Source organism: Anas platyrhynchos, chromosome 1 (assembly GCF_047663525.1).
Source record: "Anas platyrhynchos isolate ZD024472 breed Pekin duck chromosome 1, IASCAAS_PekinDuck_T2T, whole genome shotgun sequence".
Taxonomy (NCBI): Eukaryota; Metazoa; Chordata; class Aves; order Anseriformes; family Anatidae; genus Anas; species Anas platyrhynchos.
The window spans coordinates 111,343,305-111,361,332 of NC_092587.1; the positions used below are offsets into that span (position 1 = coordinate 111,343,305).

General features: G+C 48.7%; 1 protein-coding gene across 2 annotated transcripts; it reads right to left on the reverse strand.

Moving 5' to 3' along the window:
• Positions 1 to 1,379: 1,379 nt before the first annotated feature.
• On the reverse strand, positions 1,380 to 17,332 carry KCNE1 (potassium voltage-gated channel subfamily E regulatory subunit 1). 2 transcript variants are annotated; one of them, XM_038173395.2, is made up of 2 exons: positions 16,795 to 17,332; positions 1,380 to 3,702 (listed from the first exon to the last, which is right to left on the reverse strand). In XM_038173395.2, exon 2 carries the CDS (start codon positions 3,649 to 3,651, stop codon positions 3,271 to 3,273), a length of 381 nt encoding a protein of 126 aa, XP_038029323.1. In that variant the 5' UTR covers positions 3,652 to 3,702; positions 16,795 to 17,332; the 3' UTR covers positions 1,380 to 3,270. The 2 variants fall into 2 exon arrangements, with proteins under 2 accessions (XP_038029323.1, XP_071882802.1); XM_072026701.1 differs by lacking the exon at positions 16,795 to 17,332 and adding an exon at positions 9,214 to 9,436.
• Positions 17,333 to 18,028: the final 696 nt, after the last annotated feature.

The following is an 18,028-nucleotide window of genomic DNA, read 5'->3' on the forward strand; positions in this document are numbered from 1 at the left end:
TGAAGACTTGAGAAAAATGAACCTCTGACAGTTTCCCAAGGTATTTTATGTCCTCTGAGTAAAATCTTTGGAATTTGGGGCCAAAGAAAATACAGTGTTTGCCTGATGATTTTAAGCTTCTTCCTTCTCCCCAACAAGGAGGAAATCAGAAAACGTGATTGCTGTGTGCTGATAATTATGCAACAGGTTTGCTGCTGGCCTTTTGTGTATGGCAAAGGTGATTTGTGAGTGAACTAACCACACATTTCTAGGCACTCCTTGTCCAGCCAATGCTCCCTCTCCTGTTACATGAAGCTGGATACAGGCCCTGTGTCAACCCTCCAGCATTAGTCAGCTGTAATGACAAAGGAAGTGGCAATTGTGTAGAAGCCCTGAAAGATTATGTAGTTTGGCTCACACTTCACATCTCCTTGAGTCCTCCTTGCTGGGGGACTCATACCCCATAGCTGTTACTCCCATTTTGCCAGGCTGGATGTCATTTCTGGGAGTGTACCTGAACTCAGGTCCCCCCTGGGACAGGTCACTGCCCCCAGGTTGTCCCTCATTCCTGCCCATGAGGTGCTCCGCCTGCAATGTGGAGGTGCTGCAGCTGTGTGCAATGCATGACCCCAGGATTGCACCTAACACTGAAGCAAAGCTTGTCCTGGGTATTGCAAACTGTGGGAGTTCATGTGAGGTGAGGAATTTGTCCCTGACATTTTGGTGTTTCTCTAGATCTAGGTGTACTAGGAGAGATTCCAGCACTCAGGTCTGGACCTTGTGTGGGTGTAGGGTATAGAAATGGGTTGGGTGAATGCGTGCCCATCAAGTAGTATTGGTGCTCTTTCTGTGAGCTTGTGAAAAAGATCAGGATAAAAAACATTGGAGGACACAAGTGCAGTCTGTAATTAATATTTTAGTGTTTTGTGCAAGTGGAAAACATATGGGAGAAAGGACAAATGAAAGGATTGAAAGGTAATGTGAAAGTCCATGGAAGGAATCTATAACTGGCACTGAAAGGTGATTTGTAACCTGGTTACATAGGAAAATGCTACGACTAAGGCATAATTGTTCCCCGCTTATTATAATAAATAAAATGGCAGAGAAGAAAAAAAAAAAAAAGAAAAAATGAAGCTAAAAAGAAAAAAAGAAAAGAAAAGAAAAGAAAAGAAAAGAAAAGAAAAGAAAAGAAAAGAAAAGAAAAGAAAAGAAAAGAAAAGAAAAGAAAAGAAAAGAAAAGAAAAGAAAAGAAAAGAAAAGAAAAGAAAAGAAAAGACAGAAGTTAAGTGATGCTGTCAATCATCCTTGTCACAAATAACTGCACCAGAGCTACAAAAATAAGGTGACCAACAAGTGCCTTGGCACAAAATGCCTGAAAGCACCTGAAGTGGAAGGGGAGCTGTAGGAGGTAGCCCTTTTGAAATGCTTAATGTTCAAGGTTTTAATGTAATGGAGGCCATTTTTAATGCAAGTTTGAACATTCTCATCAATGCTGCACAGGCCTGCACCTGGAGAGCCAACAAGAAAGAGCATTTGTACCCTCACAGGGGGGAGGGAAATACAAGCAATATACAGGCTGCATGGTGAGAACAAAAAAGAACAATGCCCAAGCCAAGAAATCAACATTTTTCCAAAGCCTGGCTTTGATCTACATTCCTCCAGAGGAAAAAGTGACTCAGAGAATTAAGCTGATGGAGATTTTCCAAGCTGTTCAAGGCACTTAAAACATTCACCTTGCCCTCAGCTCAATGGTAGGCACCACATAAATATATTTTTAAAAATACTCTGTGTTTTTAATTGTTCTAAGTTCAAGTATTCTGGGAACACAAACATTGCTGGAATGCTACTTTAATGAAAGTGCAGTGCTAAAGAAGTACCTATGCATGGAAAGGGAATATGCTAGGACTTGCATCCCCTGCCTGTCCAAATACTTGGGTAGTGATCTGTCCCTGCTCGGCCCTCGCCTTGCCTTTGAAGTGGTTGCTCTGCATGACTTTCTTTCAAGCCTTTCCCAATTCTTCTCACTCTCCAGTAGCTAAAAATGGGATGTGTATCTACAGAGCAGAAATAAAAGTCCCCTCCTGCCCAGACGTTGCTTCTTTGATCCCAAACGAGAAAACAGGCTTCAAGCTGGCTGGGTTGCTATTTTGAGCAATGCAACGTCCAGGGGAGACGTATTTCTGCCTGTTAGCAGAGACAGCTGATACCTGCTGCCACAGCAGTTGAGTTCATCTGCTGCCTTCCCCTTGCAGCTCTGTGGTCACAGCCCATGGAAGGAGAGAACGCAGAGGCCATGGACAGGAAAACCTCCTTGGCACAGACCTCACGTCAGATACCACAAGAAATAAACAGCCGTGCTGAGTGGGGGCTGGTCTAGGGAGCTAGAGGAACGTCTCACAGGTTTCAAGTTAAGCAGTCACATAAGTTGCACCAGTGATTAAATGGCAGAGATCTGGGGAAACTACTCTTCACAGTGTGGAAACTCACTTTCCAACCAAGGGCTAGTACCTAGGTCTTGTGCAATAATCAAATGTGATCAAGACACTTGAGCCTGTATGTTACTGAGTCCTTGCACAAGGGTGGATATTGCTGCTAAAACCAACCTCAATTCACAAGCAGGAAAAACACAAGTAGTCTGCAAGGCTGCTCTGGGGGACCTGATGGGAAGTAGGGACAGTCACTAAAAAATTCCCTCTGAAGTCTGCATTATTCCACAAAAATTGTTTTTAGAAAAAAAAATAAATAATCTTTTTCTAAAATCTTATCTCAAAGATGCAAATGATTCTCAGAGACATGGGTCATCCACAACACTGTACAATGCATATAATGATTATTCTACACTGGACAAAAATACAAAGGAAATATTTCTGCTACTTCTTCCTGGAAGACAATGGTCGCACTTGAAAATAATTGCCTAAACCATACTTGGCTGTTAAAGCCTCTAGCTTGTGCTTCATCCACATTGGTTTTAATTACACTGACTACTGCAGGCATTCATGCTGGCAACACCAACATTTACATTTTTCACTAGGTGAAGCTGATGAGCTCACAATACTCCTATGGACTGTGTCTCCTCTTCGTTGACCTTACAGTGGCTCTAAGAAGGTGGTCGAGCACTTTTGCAGCACTAGGTCCATCACAAACCCATCAGCTTCACCGTGAGTTCACAGTTGATCAGCCTAACCTAGGCCAGCACCTGTGGCTCTGCAGATGTCAAGGCAGCTAGCCTGGTTCATAGCAGGTGTCGCTTGGGTTGTCCCCATGCAAAGTTCAGTCCTTTCTCCCATTTTGCTAGGAACATTTCACCTCGGGAATCTGCGCGCTCGGCTGCTCCACGGCCAGCTGGTTTTCAAAGACACAACACAACTTGTAATTTTCTATGAGCTTGGCTTGGAAATACTCCTGGTCCTTCTTGTGCCAAATGTCTGTTGCGATGTACATGTTGTAGGGGTCGCGGGAGTCCTCCAGCTTCCTGGCACGGATGTTGGTCACCATGACTCCCACTGTGAAGAAGCCGAAGAGGCCGACCATCATCAGCACATAGATGATTTCAAGGCTGCCGCTGGCACTGCTAACCTGAGATGGGACAGAGCTATTGGTCTGCTCCAGTTGGTCTTGAAGCAGGTTGGAGAAGAGGGAGCTCATGGCTGTGTTGTTAGACAACACCAACATCTTTTTTTTCTTCTGTCCTTCGCACTTCTTTCCTTCTTAGCTGTAGTTTTTCTAGAAAATAAGAAAACCAGGGACATGCCATCAGACAAGACACAGTTTCCTCTGTACCCCTTACTGCTCCCCCCCACCCCAAGGAAGCTTTCTGAGGGCGCACACAGAGGCAGGATGGCTGGTGGGGGCTGCGAGGTCCTGTTCACCTCCTCCTGCCAAGCAATGCCAGCAAGGATGAGTCCATCCCTTGCAAATATTTGTCTTAGAAACCCTCCATAGTGTGATGTCCTCAGTCTCCACAGACACTGCTGCAGTGCTTCTCCACCCCAGCCGCTGGCCACTCACCCAGGCCCCTAGCCCAGGCCTACCCACTTGCCCTTACAGCCCATGAGCCTTACAGCCCTGAGGCCTACAGGCATGAAGAGTGTCTCCCTCCCACACCCCAACAACTGCTTCTAGCTTTGAAGATTGTTATTGTGGCTTCCTTCGGCCCTCTCTCCTCTACCTGCAGCTTAAGGACTGAATCTGGAAACAAAACCTCTGTCCCTTGTCTGCAGTGGAAATAACTCAGTACCTGCAGCGAGCACCTCATGTCCACCCCCACTGAGGAGCCTTGCCTTTCTTCTGCGGCCCTCACAAGCACATACACCATGGAAAGACCGAGCAAACAAACACCTGACAGAAATATATCCCAAGCTTATTTAATGCAACTCCCCATTTGCCCAAGGAAAGGGGTGCACAGGGAGTATGTAACAACTGCATGCCCAGCAGTGGCTTTTGCTGACTGGAAAGGAAAAGCATCTCCCTCCGTCCTCCCTCTCATGGGCAGAGAGGCCCAGTTAGTTCATAGCTTTCTCCTCCAAACCGAATTGCTGTGTCAGGAGATGGCTACAGCAAGAGGCACGTGGACACACAAAGCCTCCTAGCCATGGCACTCTGTGGGTCCTTTTCCCCTTTCAGTGCCATCTGTGAACCTTTTAACAAGAGCAACCGTATCAGCACTGCAGTCCCAAAGCCTGAGCAGCCAGGTAACATGACTGACAACCTCACTACAATGCTTAATTTAAATATCCCTAGAAAATTAAGACAACAGTTTCTTTCTGCTTTCGCCCATAGCATGTCTGAATAAGGTACTGTTATTCAAGGTGACTTCTGTGACAGCAATCTTGTAATAACTTAAGATGGCTGTCAGTGCTTTCTACAGTTTTAAATCTGTGACAGCAGGCCAGCATGCTAGCAAAAGCTTCTCCAGCATGCTTACCCTTTTTGTTTCCTCTTTTATTTTTTTAAAGAAGTACTATATTATATTCATTTATAATACATCAAGAACAAAATGAACCCTCGGGCAGAAAGCCACCAAAAGACCCAGGCACCAATTACACCCAACATTAATGATGCAAAGATGTTGTGCAGGACCTCTGTGCAAGAGGGAGTTTCGCTATGCACACAGCCTCCAGCTGCCGGTAATGACACTGCAGTGGATATGATGTGTCTGGAGGCTTCTCGGAATTGTCTGCACCTCGCAATAGCATAAATTGAAGGAGATGCGGACTTAGAGGAAGCGAGAAAGGGACACTGGTCCTGTGACCTCCTGTCATTCACATGGAGAGTAGTAATTTACTCTGTTCCGTGTCGCTGTGACCAAATGAATCATGCCATCAGTTCAGACATGAATATGACCAAACAATTGTATAAATTAACTGCTAATGCAACCGCCTATGCTGATTTTAGCTCCAGATTTGTCTGAACCATTTTACCAGACCTCTGAGCTGTGCGGTCATGGATTTGCAGCTGGGTCTCATTGAAAATCAGATGCCCAGCCCAAGATTATATGTATGTTCTGTGGTGAAAGCTCTGCTCTCCTCAGCATGCAGTCCTGGGGGATACGAGTGGCATCAGCCCACACCAGTTGAAGTCGGACTCCTTCCCTTGGTGAGTGGGTGACCCCAGAGAGCCCAGGTGAGGCTCCTGCGGGCAAAGATTCACACCACTCCAAGCAGTTCCTGCCATGAGGTGCCTTGCCAGCAGGAAGAATGAGCACACAGGGGAATATGCCTTGGTATTTCAGTTTTAAATAGAGCTGAGCCTGGGGGTGGCAAAGGGAGACAAAATCCCCCATACAAAACAATATTCTGATCCAACTCATTTCTTCAGTTGCATGAGTCAAAGCTACAGGAAATAACATCTTGGCAGCCTGAGCTCAATAGTTAAAATCTATTCACATTTCACAGCTGCTTTCAGATCCTTTAAAAGGGAAAGGAAGAGAAAAAGAAGCTTAAACTTTTATCTGAGATTACTCCTCCTATCTGTATAGAACGTGTCAACACTGTAAAATGGAAAACTGCTAACAACTCGTTGCAATAACTTTGCCTGTGCAGGACCGGCCCCATTTCCATAACCACATTGGACAGTGATAACAGGAGAGGCGAAGCGGGGGAAGAGGCACACTCTGGTTCCCAGGGAGGAAAGTGCCTCCTGAAATCTCAGCAAGCATAAAGGGCTCACCCGTCACCACACGAGCCTTGTTCAACTCCACTGAAATCCATTCTGGGACTGGCTTAGAGCTGTACTGCACAGGACTGAGAAGAGCTGCCTGTGTCACTGGTCTATCCTATAACAGATGATAACATTTCACAGTCCCCAAAAATCTCTGTTCTCCACTCTCCCCAGGTGTATAGTGATGAGCTACAAGTTACCATCACTGTCCCAGTCCCCTTCTGTGGCTCCTTTGAGGTTCGTCCAAAAAAAATTGTGAAAATTGTGCCTACCCCAAGATCTGTCAGAGCTGGTTTGCACTCCTGTAATCCCCCTGGGTTGGTGGTCCCCATCCAACATCACCCAACGGGAGCTTTCAGTGTGTGGCAGGGTGTGTGGCACCTCTCCTATCTGCCTGGGGGAAAAGCACCGAGCAGTGCCAGTTCACTACCTGGTGTTAAAAATTGCCCGGAGCAAACATGTTAACAGTTCAGCAACTTTTTCACTGGGCAGCGATTCAGAGGGAATTCCCTAAGGTTCATAACAGGCTAAGCCACATCCTGCTCCCAGGTGCCTTGCTGCTTTTCCATCTGTTACACTAAATATAGGTCATATATTTACCTCCAAAGCAGGAGGTGTCAAAGTTTCTGTCCAAATCCCAAGTTTCTCAACAGTGCAGATGGTGAGAGATGGAGAGAGACCTCCTTGAGTCACATCTCCATGGAGAGGGTGGGTTTAGGACATCAGGCAAGATGCCAAAGGCAGGTTTCTGGATTTGAGAAGTGACCAAAAACAGGGGTCTAGGAGACAGGTCTACACCATAAATGTCCCTGGCTAGATGGGGATGGCCTGCAGTTTCTACAATCAGTGGACGAAGGAAAAGTATCTGAAGGTAGCTTAATCGCCCCTTCCAAAGCATTTTAAAATATTGCTTATGAATGAACAGGGTCTCAGCAGGTGTATAACTGTGCATTCAATCCAATTTCAGTGAAAATTGAAGGATTCTAGGACAGCGTTTGCTTTCTCTGTCTGCTGGCTGGGATCAGGTCCCACTCTGCTCATGCCCAAGCACACCAGAGTCTGCTCACACTGGTCATCCCATCAGCACCTCCCACCCTTCCTACAGAAGCACCTTCTTCTCGCCCAAATACCTTTGGCTTGGGCAAGAGCTGTGGGGTGCAGGAGAGAGAAGGGAATGGAGACCTCTCGGAGGTCTTACACCAGGGCTCTTTGGCTTAAAAGGCTGCTTGTGGTGGAGGGCTGAGATGGCTGAGCCCCAGGAAGACCCAGCTACCCCCAGAGCCACGAAGCAGGACATGCTGTGCAGCCAGAGGATGGAGGTGTGTGGGTAAGCATGGGAAGGCCCCACTCACATCACATCTCCCTGCCAGCCCAGGGGCTGTCCCTGGGCACAACTGAGGCCACATCTCTCCAGTATGACGATGCTACGACAGACTGACTCCCACATCTTGATCTCTTGAACATCCAAGCGCTCAGAGCCGAGCAGCTGGAGCTGTGGCAGCCGCGTCCCCGCTGCTGAGGAGGCGGCGCGGTGACGGGGGTGCCGCTGCAGAGCTGCAGGCTGACACTCGAGTTCAAGCAGAGCAATTAGCAGCTGCCGAGCATCTGGCACTTATTATCGCTCCTGTCTATGTTGCAAACATCAGAACTGGCTTGCATCTGGCGGGCTCCCAACAGAGGCAGAAGGGAGCGGGTCTGCGTGCTGAAAGGCAGGCTGCAGCCTGCTGCCCCAGCCTGGCTGCCTGTGTGCATGGACGGGGTGCTCCCAGCCCGGCTGGAGCCCAGGGATGCCAGCTGCAGCCCCCTCGGCTTCGCCCGGGGCTGTCTCCCAGCAGCTGAGCTTCGGCATGCCCCAGCGGACCACTAGGGCTTGAAAAGTAAAGAGGAGATTTTCTGTCATGTCATGTACCTCGGCGACGTGACTCAGCCCAGCGGGAGTTGTGTCCTCCAACACTGTGTGGGCAAGCTGATTCGCCTTGGCAAGTGGTCCTTCTCTTCCCCGCCGAGGTTAAAATCTGATATTCCTTACGCAGATAGAGGTGGATGTTAAATGGCAGATGCTCTTCCCCTGTTACTGTTTCCTCAGCTCTCATAAATCAAAAGACCTCTATTATAATTTGTGCCAAGCAAATGTCTCCAGCAATCTTTCTCCCCTTGCTGTCAAGAACATCACTAACCAAGGGACTCCAGAGGCACATCTACCTTTAAAATATACTGCAGAAGCAGCTTGTCAGGAGCTGATAACGCACAGAAAAGCCTGTACTACACTTGCAGCAAAAGCTAGCACAGCATGTTGCCCACCTCCCAGCACTGCAAAGCAATTATAAAGCTTCTCCGACATTATAAAGCAATGGAGCTACTGACCTCCCCGGCTCATTTCCCTGCCTGTTCATTACAGGGATGGGTAGGTCAGACAACTAACTTTCTGGAGGCCAGAGCATTGCACAAAAGAGACCCGTTTCCTCCCTCCAGCTCCTGGAAATTGGTGCAAGAGTGCAGCACTGCAAGCCCATCTGAGATGGTACAAGAGAGCAGGCAGGGTTGTGAGGATGGATTTGCAGGTATCCACAAGATGCATGCACCTCCTGCAACCCCCAGATTTCTCTAACACCTCTGTAGCCGCTCCAGACCAGTCCTCAGGACACCCATCACGACCTGCCTGAGCACCACATCAAAATGCACTTTAATGCACTTCTAATTGCTCTTCAGAAAGCATCGCTCTAAAATGCAGCACCCACGTGGTGGGTGCAATCATTTCTTTCCCAAAGCACCGGGGAGAAGCCCAGACCCCTTACGCAGGCTGTGTACGTACCACACAATTCCTGGGTGGAAAACCCAGCATCCACCCCAAACAACAAGCAGTGAAGTTTATCCTCCCAGATGCGGCTGCCCTGGGCTCGCACCCAGCCCAGCAGAGCAAGCAAACACCGGCAGGGCTGTAACAGCAAACAGAAACCGGCGGGCAAAAACCCTGCTGCCTCTTCTCCTCCATCACTCAGCCCTACGGCATGCCCCTTGGAGCCTCTCTGTCTGCTTTCCACCACCCCGTGCCCTCGTCCCCAGCCCGGTACAGACCTGGCAGCTCAGCTCAGCTGGGTGCAGGGCTCCAGCCCTCGTGGGGAAGGAGAAGGGGGAAGGTGGGAGCCCCGGGGAGCACCTGGGCTGGTGCCTCTGGGGTGTCTGCGGGCAGAGGCTGGCTCCTGGCTCCTGCAGGGATATCAGCCCAGCCGTCACTGTCCCCGCCGTCCCCGGGATCAGTGCAAAAGGTAAGAGGCGAACAGGAAAACACCCAGGCTCACCGGGCTGGGGGAGGGCAGGAGCCCGTGGCGTGGGTGCTGGGAGCCGGCCTCCTGCTGCAGGGTGCGGGCACCGTCCTGGCCAAGGGCGCGGGGCTGGGAGGTGCTGGGGGGCACCTGCGGGGGGCACCCAGCCCTGGTGGGTGCTGCTGAGGGGTGCAGGGGAGGCAGCTCAAGGGGAGGCATTCCCAGGGCTGCACCTTCAGCCCAGCACGAACAGCTTGCTCCGAGGGGCATCGTCTGACCCCTACCCATCACCCAAAAAGAGCTTCTTTCTGTTGGGGAAGAGCCAAGGGGAGGTTTATTACTACACACTTGGAAGCTATAAAGTGAATTTGTTAGCTGTGTAGGGTAGCTGAATTTAAAACACATGCGGAGGGTGCTGGTGGTGTGGATAGCACAGACACAGCTTCCCCAGGGCTGTGCATCTGCTTTCAGGAGCTTCATTCATTTTTTTTTAGAGGGGTGTGGGGTGTAGCTTGTGCTTGCACTGCCTGGGGTATTGCTGTGTCCCAGTAAAGAAGCAGGCTGTTAAAAGGAGGTGCTGTAGGGGTGGGCAGTGGCTAATTAGGGAAGCAGTGCGCTGCTCGATAAATAAATTGGTCAAATCCTCTGGCGATGCAGAAGGGTTGAAAATAGGGTTAGGACACTGTGTCTGCGGCTGCTGAGGGCAGGGTCCTGCCCCTGCCCCACTCAGCTCCTGGTTGGTGTGAGGGCACCGAAACCCACCCCAAGCTGGAGAGGTCCCAGCAGGAGATGGGGCAGGAGGAGGAGAGCGCGCATCATCGGTGACAGCAGGGAGCAAGCAGCGGGGCCCTGCTTCCTCTTCGCGGGGGAAATTTGGGGTAAAATGAGATCACTTCACTTCCTCTTCCCATGGCTGAACGACCAGGAATGTGTTGGGAAAGAGGATGCCTCAGCGTGGGCTGGCAGCCCTGACCTTCCTTTCGGAGAGGGATGCAGGGGAGGCATTTTGAGGCCAGGCTTAGCAACAGCAGCCCCATTCCTTGTTATTTCCCTTGCTGGCACGAAGGACAAGAGGCCTTCGAGAGCATCTGGTCCATGCTAGGGCAGCATCTGCCAAACCCAAGCTAAAACGTGAACACAGCTCAAGGTCTGTGTGGGACCTCGCTTCCTCCATCAACCCCTGGCTCTGCTAAAGCTGAGAGCGGGACTATGTCTTTGTTTCACAAGACCAACTCCATTAGTTCATTATTTTTTAAAAATCACATCCACATGACTTCTATTTGACTTTGGTTAGACCTGAGAGGAAGATTACTATTTTTTTAATTTAACAAAGGCAATATACAAAGGCTGGGCTCAAAGCCACAAAGCCACTCCAGAAGTTTCTTTGCCCTCCTGGATCTATCACTAGCCCTAGGTTTCATTTTCTTCACCGTAATGATGACATGTGGAGTGACTGGATCTGTCAGAAAGTGAACGCGGGTCAGCTCTGGAAGGTGATAAGGGACATTTCACAAGCACAGGAGGTTGCAGATCTGAATCCATCTGTCTGGTGGTGGGAGGGAAATTTTATAAATTGGTCTCAGTGTTGTTTTCAGGAAAGAAATGCTGAAGAAGGTGTGGGGAGTAGAGAAAATAGTTTATTCTTTCAATGACTCTTCGCTCTTTCTTAGAAAGGTTGCTGCTGTTGCTCTTGCACATTAAGAGATAAGGTCTAACTTATTGCCATCCCAGAGATCATTATCTTTGGCAGTTTCCCATATGTACCTTGTTAATCCCTCAAAACCAGGAGAAATCACTGGAAAGCTGTGCAAACTAATTTTCAGAGCATTTCTGGGCTGCCTGTCAAGGCCCTGAGAAGAAATGAAAGGGCACTGAGTAATTCAGAAGGTGCCTTTGGTCTCCTCTGGTCCTGCAGTGACCCGAGCTGAGCTCAGCTCCCCTCTGCTTCCTCATGGCTGGCCAAGGCAAGGAGAGGACAACCAGGGCTCCAGCTCCTCCCCTGTTCCTGGAAGACCTTCCCACCAAATGGCCCTGTTGGGTCTTGGCTGGCCCCTTTGGGGGCCTCTGATTCAGCCCAAACGTTGTGGAAGTGACTTTGAATGGGGGTGATCCAAGTCATCACGCAAAGGACGGGTTTCCAGGAAAACCACAGCATGAGCTTTCCGTAAGTGAAGCTAGGTTGTAAACTCAACAACTAAAGTACCCAGAATTGCACACCACATTCAGCGAGCCTGGCCAAGAGAGCAACACTAATTCAATCGCTGCAATCCCAGCACCAACTCGAGTGCGTCCAACTCCTAAAAGCCAGGCCGTGGGCCACCTGCTGCCCCTACGTGTGCATGACCTCTGCTATCACACAGCAGCACCGCGGAGTTGCCCTTGGCTGTAGAAGCAGGAGCAGCACCAAGCGGTGCAGCTGCAGCAGAGCGTGGCCTTGCACCGGCTGCAGAAGCAGGCTTGCAATTTGCAGCCTGCCAACCAAACGCAATTTTGACCATAAAACCCCACGATGTCATATTAAAAATGTGCTGACACCTGCAGCGTTTGGAAAAGGCACTGGATGGAGAGGCTTCCAACCCCCACAACAAGGTTAATTTCAATTCCCTTGCACTGAAGAGTAATTCCTGGATGCCGGTAGAGGCACAGAGGCTGGAGCATTACATTTTTATGGTGATGATTCAGATGAGTCATCCCCAATCAGCAAGCAATCACTGCTTTAATGACCAGACAGGGAAAATTGGGTTTAGTGGTGACCTATGCTGCAGTTTGTTTTTCCGACCATGCACCAAGTGCTGTGGGAAGGCTGCATTGTCAGCTACAAATTCACACACACTCCAGATCATGGCTCCTGGCTGTGGCTATCAGCTCCAGCAGGACCCATGTGGCAGTTCCCACTCCTTTCCAAAGACAGCAGTTTGGGCAATCTGCACCTTGTCCTTGCTTGGTGCCAGACAAACACCTGGATACAACTCAACAGCCACAGGCACGCTGGCATCCAGCAGCAGGGCGAGTTGCTTACCAAATATTTCATTCCTTTTCTTTTTAAACAGACTGTGAATAATTTTTTCCACAAATAGATTGAGTCTGGTAAATAAAAAACAGAGTTTTATTTTTTTTTTTTATTACCCACCAGGCTCCCCTACAAATGCTCAGTCCTATGAAAAGATGTTTTAAAAATGCTGTTTGCATGGGTGAAAACACCATTTATATAGGGGCTCTCTGTTTCCCTCTGCATCTTTGAGACAGAAAACAACAAACCCCATGTAATTCCTCTGTAGAATTTGCTCACTTTTGCCTCCCTCAGAATATTTGCTCATTAAAACACTGGACTGGGTCTGTGGCCCTCTGAAGGGTTTCCAAGTCAATCTTAGCATGTTGTCCAAACCCATCCAAAGTCGCAATTTAAAAAAAAAAAAAAAAAAAAAAAAAAAAAAAAAAAAGAAAATTAAAAAGGTTAGTTGCTGCCTCACTTCCTCGCTTGTGCTGGCCTTGCTCAAGGTGCTCAGGTGCCCCAGCAGGGGCTCACATCCCCCCTGGGACCAGCCCGCAGCATGTTGGTGCCCTGCTGCTGCCAACCTGCAGAAAAGGAGTGTGCCTGTCTGACCCCACATACATGGTACAAGGTCTTAAGGGTGTGGGAAGCCCTAGATGAGTCTCTCCTTGCACAAAAAAGGGGAAAAAGAAAGCCATTTTCCTCCTTTTGTGCAATGAATCTAAGAAGTCTTGGAGCTGTGCAGGCACAGCCCAGGCAGCCTGCGGGGTGCTGCCCTGGGTAGTGGGTGATCTCCTTGGGAAGCCACCAGGCAAGGCTGGGCACCTCAGGATCCAGTGCCCAGCTGGGTGACAGCTTTGGTTGGGATCATAGCCCCAGAAGCCCTTCTTTTCTCAACCACTGTCAAGGAAGGGCAGGGGGAGAGCAGGAAGGTCCCAGGTGCAGCCAGGAGGAGCCATGTGTGCAAGAGGCTCTCCACATCTTCTTCCTCGGGTTGTCTGCCTGGGATGAGGTTCCTGTTTGCTGTGTAGGCATAAAGAAAGTGAAGCTACACACATCTTTCAAAATAAAGGATCAATCCGAGCAAAGTACAGCTAAATAGCACTTCGGGCGTTTTGAGGGAGGATTTAAAGATGCTGTCTGAAGTTCTCACTTACACCAGGTAGAAGTACAAAAGCTATATACTCATAAAAAATAAAGCATTATGAGCAAAGTGTCCATAAAACGGCGCAGTAGAAAAGCACCTCAGACCTCCACACTTTGATGCTGGTGTCATGCTAACACTACTTAGCGAGCAGAAAATACTGTAAACTTTCTCCTCCTTTGTAGTGCACAGAAGTCAAAATTCATGTCAGATTTCGTTAAGAAAGAAAAAAGGCACGTCTCTGAAGAGTGTGCACATATCCAGTGAAGGCTTCAGGACATACCAAGTAGAAATGAGAGCAGATGACTGGACAGGGGACATCACTGCTTATCCCACCTTCTGGTAGGGTCAGGAAAAAAAACTGGCAAACCACAATCCTGGCTCAATCAGGTGGCAAAACCCAAAGGTTACACTCTGGACCCCCCAGTATTCAAAAGTCCAGTCATTAATCACAGAATCACAGAATTTCTAGGTTGGAAGAGACCTCAAGATCATCGGATCTCCAAGCAAAGCCAGTCTTGCACACCCAAATGCCTGTGGGCAGAGGAGGGTTTGTATTGGCAGCGATCCACGAGGAAGGATTTTTGGAAGCCACAACAGAATCCCTGCATTGTTGGAGCCTTATTCTTCCTCCTGATGTTTGAAGTATTGAAAACCTGACAGGTTTGCATTGTTCTCCTTCGATGCTCTTGAACCTTTGGCTTTTCCTCCTCTGAATCCAGCCACCTCAAGGTGCATTTTATACCCATGCTTTTATCAACAGGTCTCCCCGTACACCAAAAAGCAGAGATGTTTTATGCTCAGAAACCAGTTTTGCTGTCAGCACTGCCAGCAGAAAGCAAGATCAAAGATCCTCTAATGGTACAGAAAGAAATAGCTGTTCAAACGCCCCTTCCAATCTCACAAGAATTTGCACTAAATTGCTAGGTTAAGGTCGTGAGAGGAGGCTCCTCCATGTGCTAGGAAAGGCATTCTCAAAAATGCACTCGTTCAGAGAAGGAGCCAGGTCATGGGGGAAGGGAAACCTTGCATCCTGAGAAGCAAAAAAGCAAAATACCTTTCCAGTCATTTAGATAAAATAATCGAAGCTATGTCCTCACACATGCCACCCACCGCTCCCTGCACTTGCAGGTAATGTAAGGCCCAGCGTTGCCTGCATTATCAAGGAAGGCTTTCAAAGGCAGAGCTATTCCAGACTCTTTTTTTCTTCTCTTATCCTTTTAAAGAAGAAGTGTGTTTTGCAGCAGGTATAGATAAGCTTTTCCGCAGAAGCAGGCACACAGATCTCCCCGCTGTGGTCTTTTTTTCTCCCTTGAGCAAACAGCAGATGTGGGCAGTGTGAACACACTGCTGCCCTTCAGGAGCCCCAAGATGCTTTCTGTTTCTGGTTCACTGACCCATAGCTGGCCACATTTTCTCCAGCTGTGCCCTGGCAGCCTATCCGAGGTCTTCACCAGAAGCAGAAAGGTAGAAGAGCCTCGTGAAGGCGGCTGGTGGTTTGCAAGAGAAGTGTCCCCGATGCAAGCACAGACATGGGGCTCCCCCCATGCCATGAGGTGAGAGGGAAGGGGGAGCTCGATGTGGGTGTGGTGAGCAAGCAAACTGCCTGCTGCTGAGCACCTCTGCGGTTCAAGGAGGAAAGCTTTTGATATTTGCAACCTAAACCAGACAAAGCAAGCATGAACCACAACACCCAGTTTTTCTTTGATTGGAAGGATCCCACCTAGCCCTGAATATCAGGTAGCTGTTTGGGCTATGCAACAACTTGTTTGTAGCTTTATAATCCAAAGAGTAAATCATTCTTTGGTTAGCACATGAACATATGTAGGATATCTTTCTTCTGTGATCACAACCAAGTAGAAGGAAATAAAAGTCCTGGGGCTTGGGAACAGAAAGTACAGAAAAGGCAACATGAGAGTGGTGTTGCTCCACCTGGAGCACTTTCTGCCAGGTTCCTCTTCACTTTGCCACACATTTCACAGGAGAAAAGCAAAAGGGTGTGGGCTGACTCAGAAGACATGAACATCTGACAGGGCACACAGCATCTCAAATGCCTTGAAGTAAAGGCCAGCTGTGAATCATTTCTTCCAGGAAACATTGACCAGCTCCTACGAACAGCCATAACTGGTCATTTCTTTTAACCCGGTATTTTGCCTTACAGCGGTCAGGGCAGGCATTTAGGGAAAATTGGTAAGAAACTGGTGTCAAGCTATGCATCCCTTGGTACAGCCCCTCAGCTGCAGCAGGCACTCCTTGCACAGAGCCACACGCTGTTAGATGATCCCCTGCCTCTTGCTGAAATTAGAAACAATAGCGACCTGCACAAACTAAGAACACAATAAAAAAAAATAAAATAAATAAAAAAAAGAAATATGCACATTTCCCTAACTACAATGTCTGTGGGAAAACAAACACAGAGGTAGCATTGACTAGGCATACTTCTGTTGGGACATTTCAGCTTTGTGCTGAGCGTGCTGATGCAGTAAGTGCAGTGCCTCTGGACCACAATGGCATTGCAAACAAAACGATGGAGACCACAAATTTTTCTAGGACTGCAACACTACTGCAGCATGTGTTGGGCCACAGCGTCTTACACAGTGCCCGTCCCTGCCATACCCAGTGGTGTTAACACAGCTGCTGACATTTTGTTCTCTGGTCTGGAGGAAAAGCACAGCATCGCAGGATCATCTAGGCTGGAAAAGACCTGCCAGATCACCAAAATTTTCACCATCCTACCAGACCATGTCTCTAAGTGCCATGTCCACACACCTTCTAAATACCTCCAGGGATGGGGACTCCAGCATTTCTGAGGGCAGCTCGTTCCAATGCTTGACCACCCTCCTTGGGAAGAGATCCTTCCCGATCTCCAACCTAAACCTCCCCAGCACAGTATGAGACCCTTTCCTTGTGTCTCATCACTTTTCACCCGAGAAAAAAAGAGACCAACAGCCCCCTTGCTGCAGCCTCCTTTCAGGTAGCTGTAAAGAAGCTGCAGGACTGATGGACACAAAATCCTGACTTTACCAAAATCACCAACTAGTTCTCCTCCATTTCAAATAAAATCATCTCTTGGTTATTCCCTACCTGGAGTGAGCCTCCCCAGCTCCCCGTGGATGCAGGAACGCAGGTCAATGATGCGTGGGGGTTAGGAGCTGGCTGTGCTGGCGTGGGATGGAAGGAGCCTACCTGCAAGCATAACTAAACTTGCCATGGGCCCACGTTATGCAAATGCACTTTGTCAGCACTTAACTCCTTACCTCAGAGCAGGGCCTGCAATACAGGGTGAGGAGGAGAGCAGCGAAATGAAGCTCAATGCAAACTTCACCGCTCTGTTCTTCGAGGCAACTCCTTCTCTTCCTTTCCTATATCAGCACCGCGGGTTTTAATTGCAACTTCCTCATTGCAGGGACCTCATCTTTCAGTTACCTAGAAAACCTCTCATAGAGTTTGGGCACGATATACTTGGAAGCAATGATGATAATTAATCTGTCTTGAGGTTACCGTCCCTCTTCAGCGCGTTTAATGAATGACAGAGATGGAGCTCCCAAGAAGTGCCAGAGGCTGCAGCTCCACCTAATGACATTGCTGAAAGCAAACCTCGAATGCGTGCGGAAAGAGATTAATTGTGGTAGATATGCTGTCAGCGCTGCACTCCAACTTTTATTGCCGGCGATCAGGAGATGTGAGCCTGAGGCTGCTGAAAAAGGCAGAAATGAAGAACACGAAAACCAACAGTCCGCGTGGTTAGTGGTCAAAGGCAGCGATGGGGGAGCGATACTGAAACATAGCCCAAGAGTTTCGTGCCAGTCCCCTGAAATAAATGGCCTGATGAATCTCAATATCTACACCATCAGCCTTAAAAGCCAGCCCCTTAGCATGTTGGCCTGGTTTTTCGTTAGTTTTGGCTTTGTGTGTGCATGCACATGTGTGTAGTTGGGGTTTTATTTTGGTTAGTTTTTGTTTTGTGCAGACATAAAAGAAAGAGGGAGGCAGAAGCGCACCAGCAGTGCCGGTTCAGCAGAAGGACGCGGGTTCCCAAAGTGGTTTGTGCACGGGACGGGCTGACAGTCGTGATTACAAAAGGCATACCCACATAACCTGGTGGCTTCCTAATGGCCATGAAACATTTTTACTCCACACCACTGGCTCCTGGACTGGCAAGAAAGCAAAAATTCGCTTCCACTGCCGTTCCTGAGGAGGGTCCTTGTTAGACCGTAGCGGTCCTGCTTCCCCCATCCACACAACTTCCACCCCTAAGAAGTTTCAGTGCACCCAGCTCAAACACACATGCAGAGAGCAGAAATTTTGTGCCTCCAGAAGGGTGGCTGGCTTGTTGTTGGAGCTGCTGAATGAAGGGCACTGCCTGCCCCTGCTCCTCTCCTGCCCTGGGGTTTGTGTCTGCATTTATACACTCACGCTTTAATTGTGCATATGTGGGCATTTTCTCCACACACTGCATATTTGCGTTACTTCAGGCATTTCTTTCTTTCC

What these genes read in the sequence shown, in the direction of transcription:
- KCNE1 (XM_038173395.2), bottom strand. Translation starts at nt 3,651, where the DNA reads ATGTTGGTGTTGTCTAACAACACAGCCATGAGCTCCCTCTTCTCCAAC.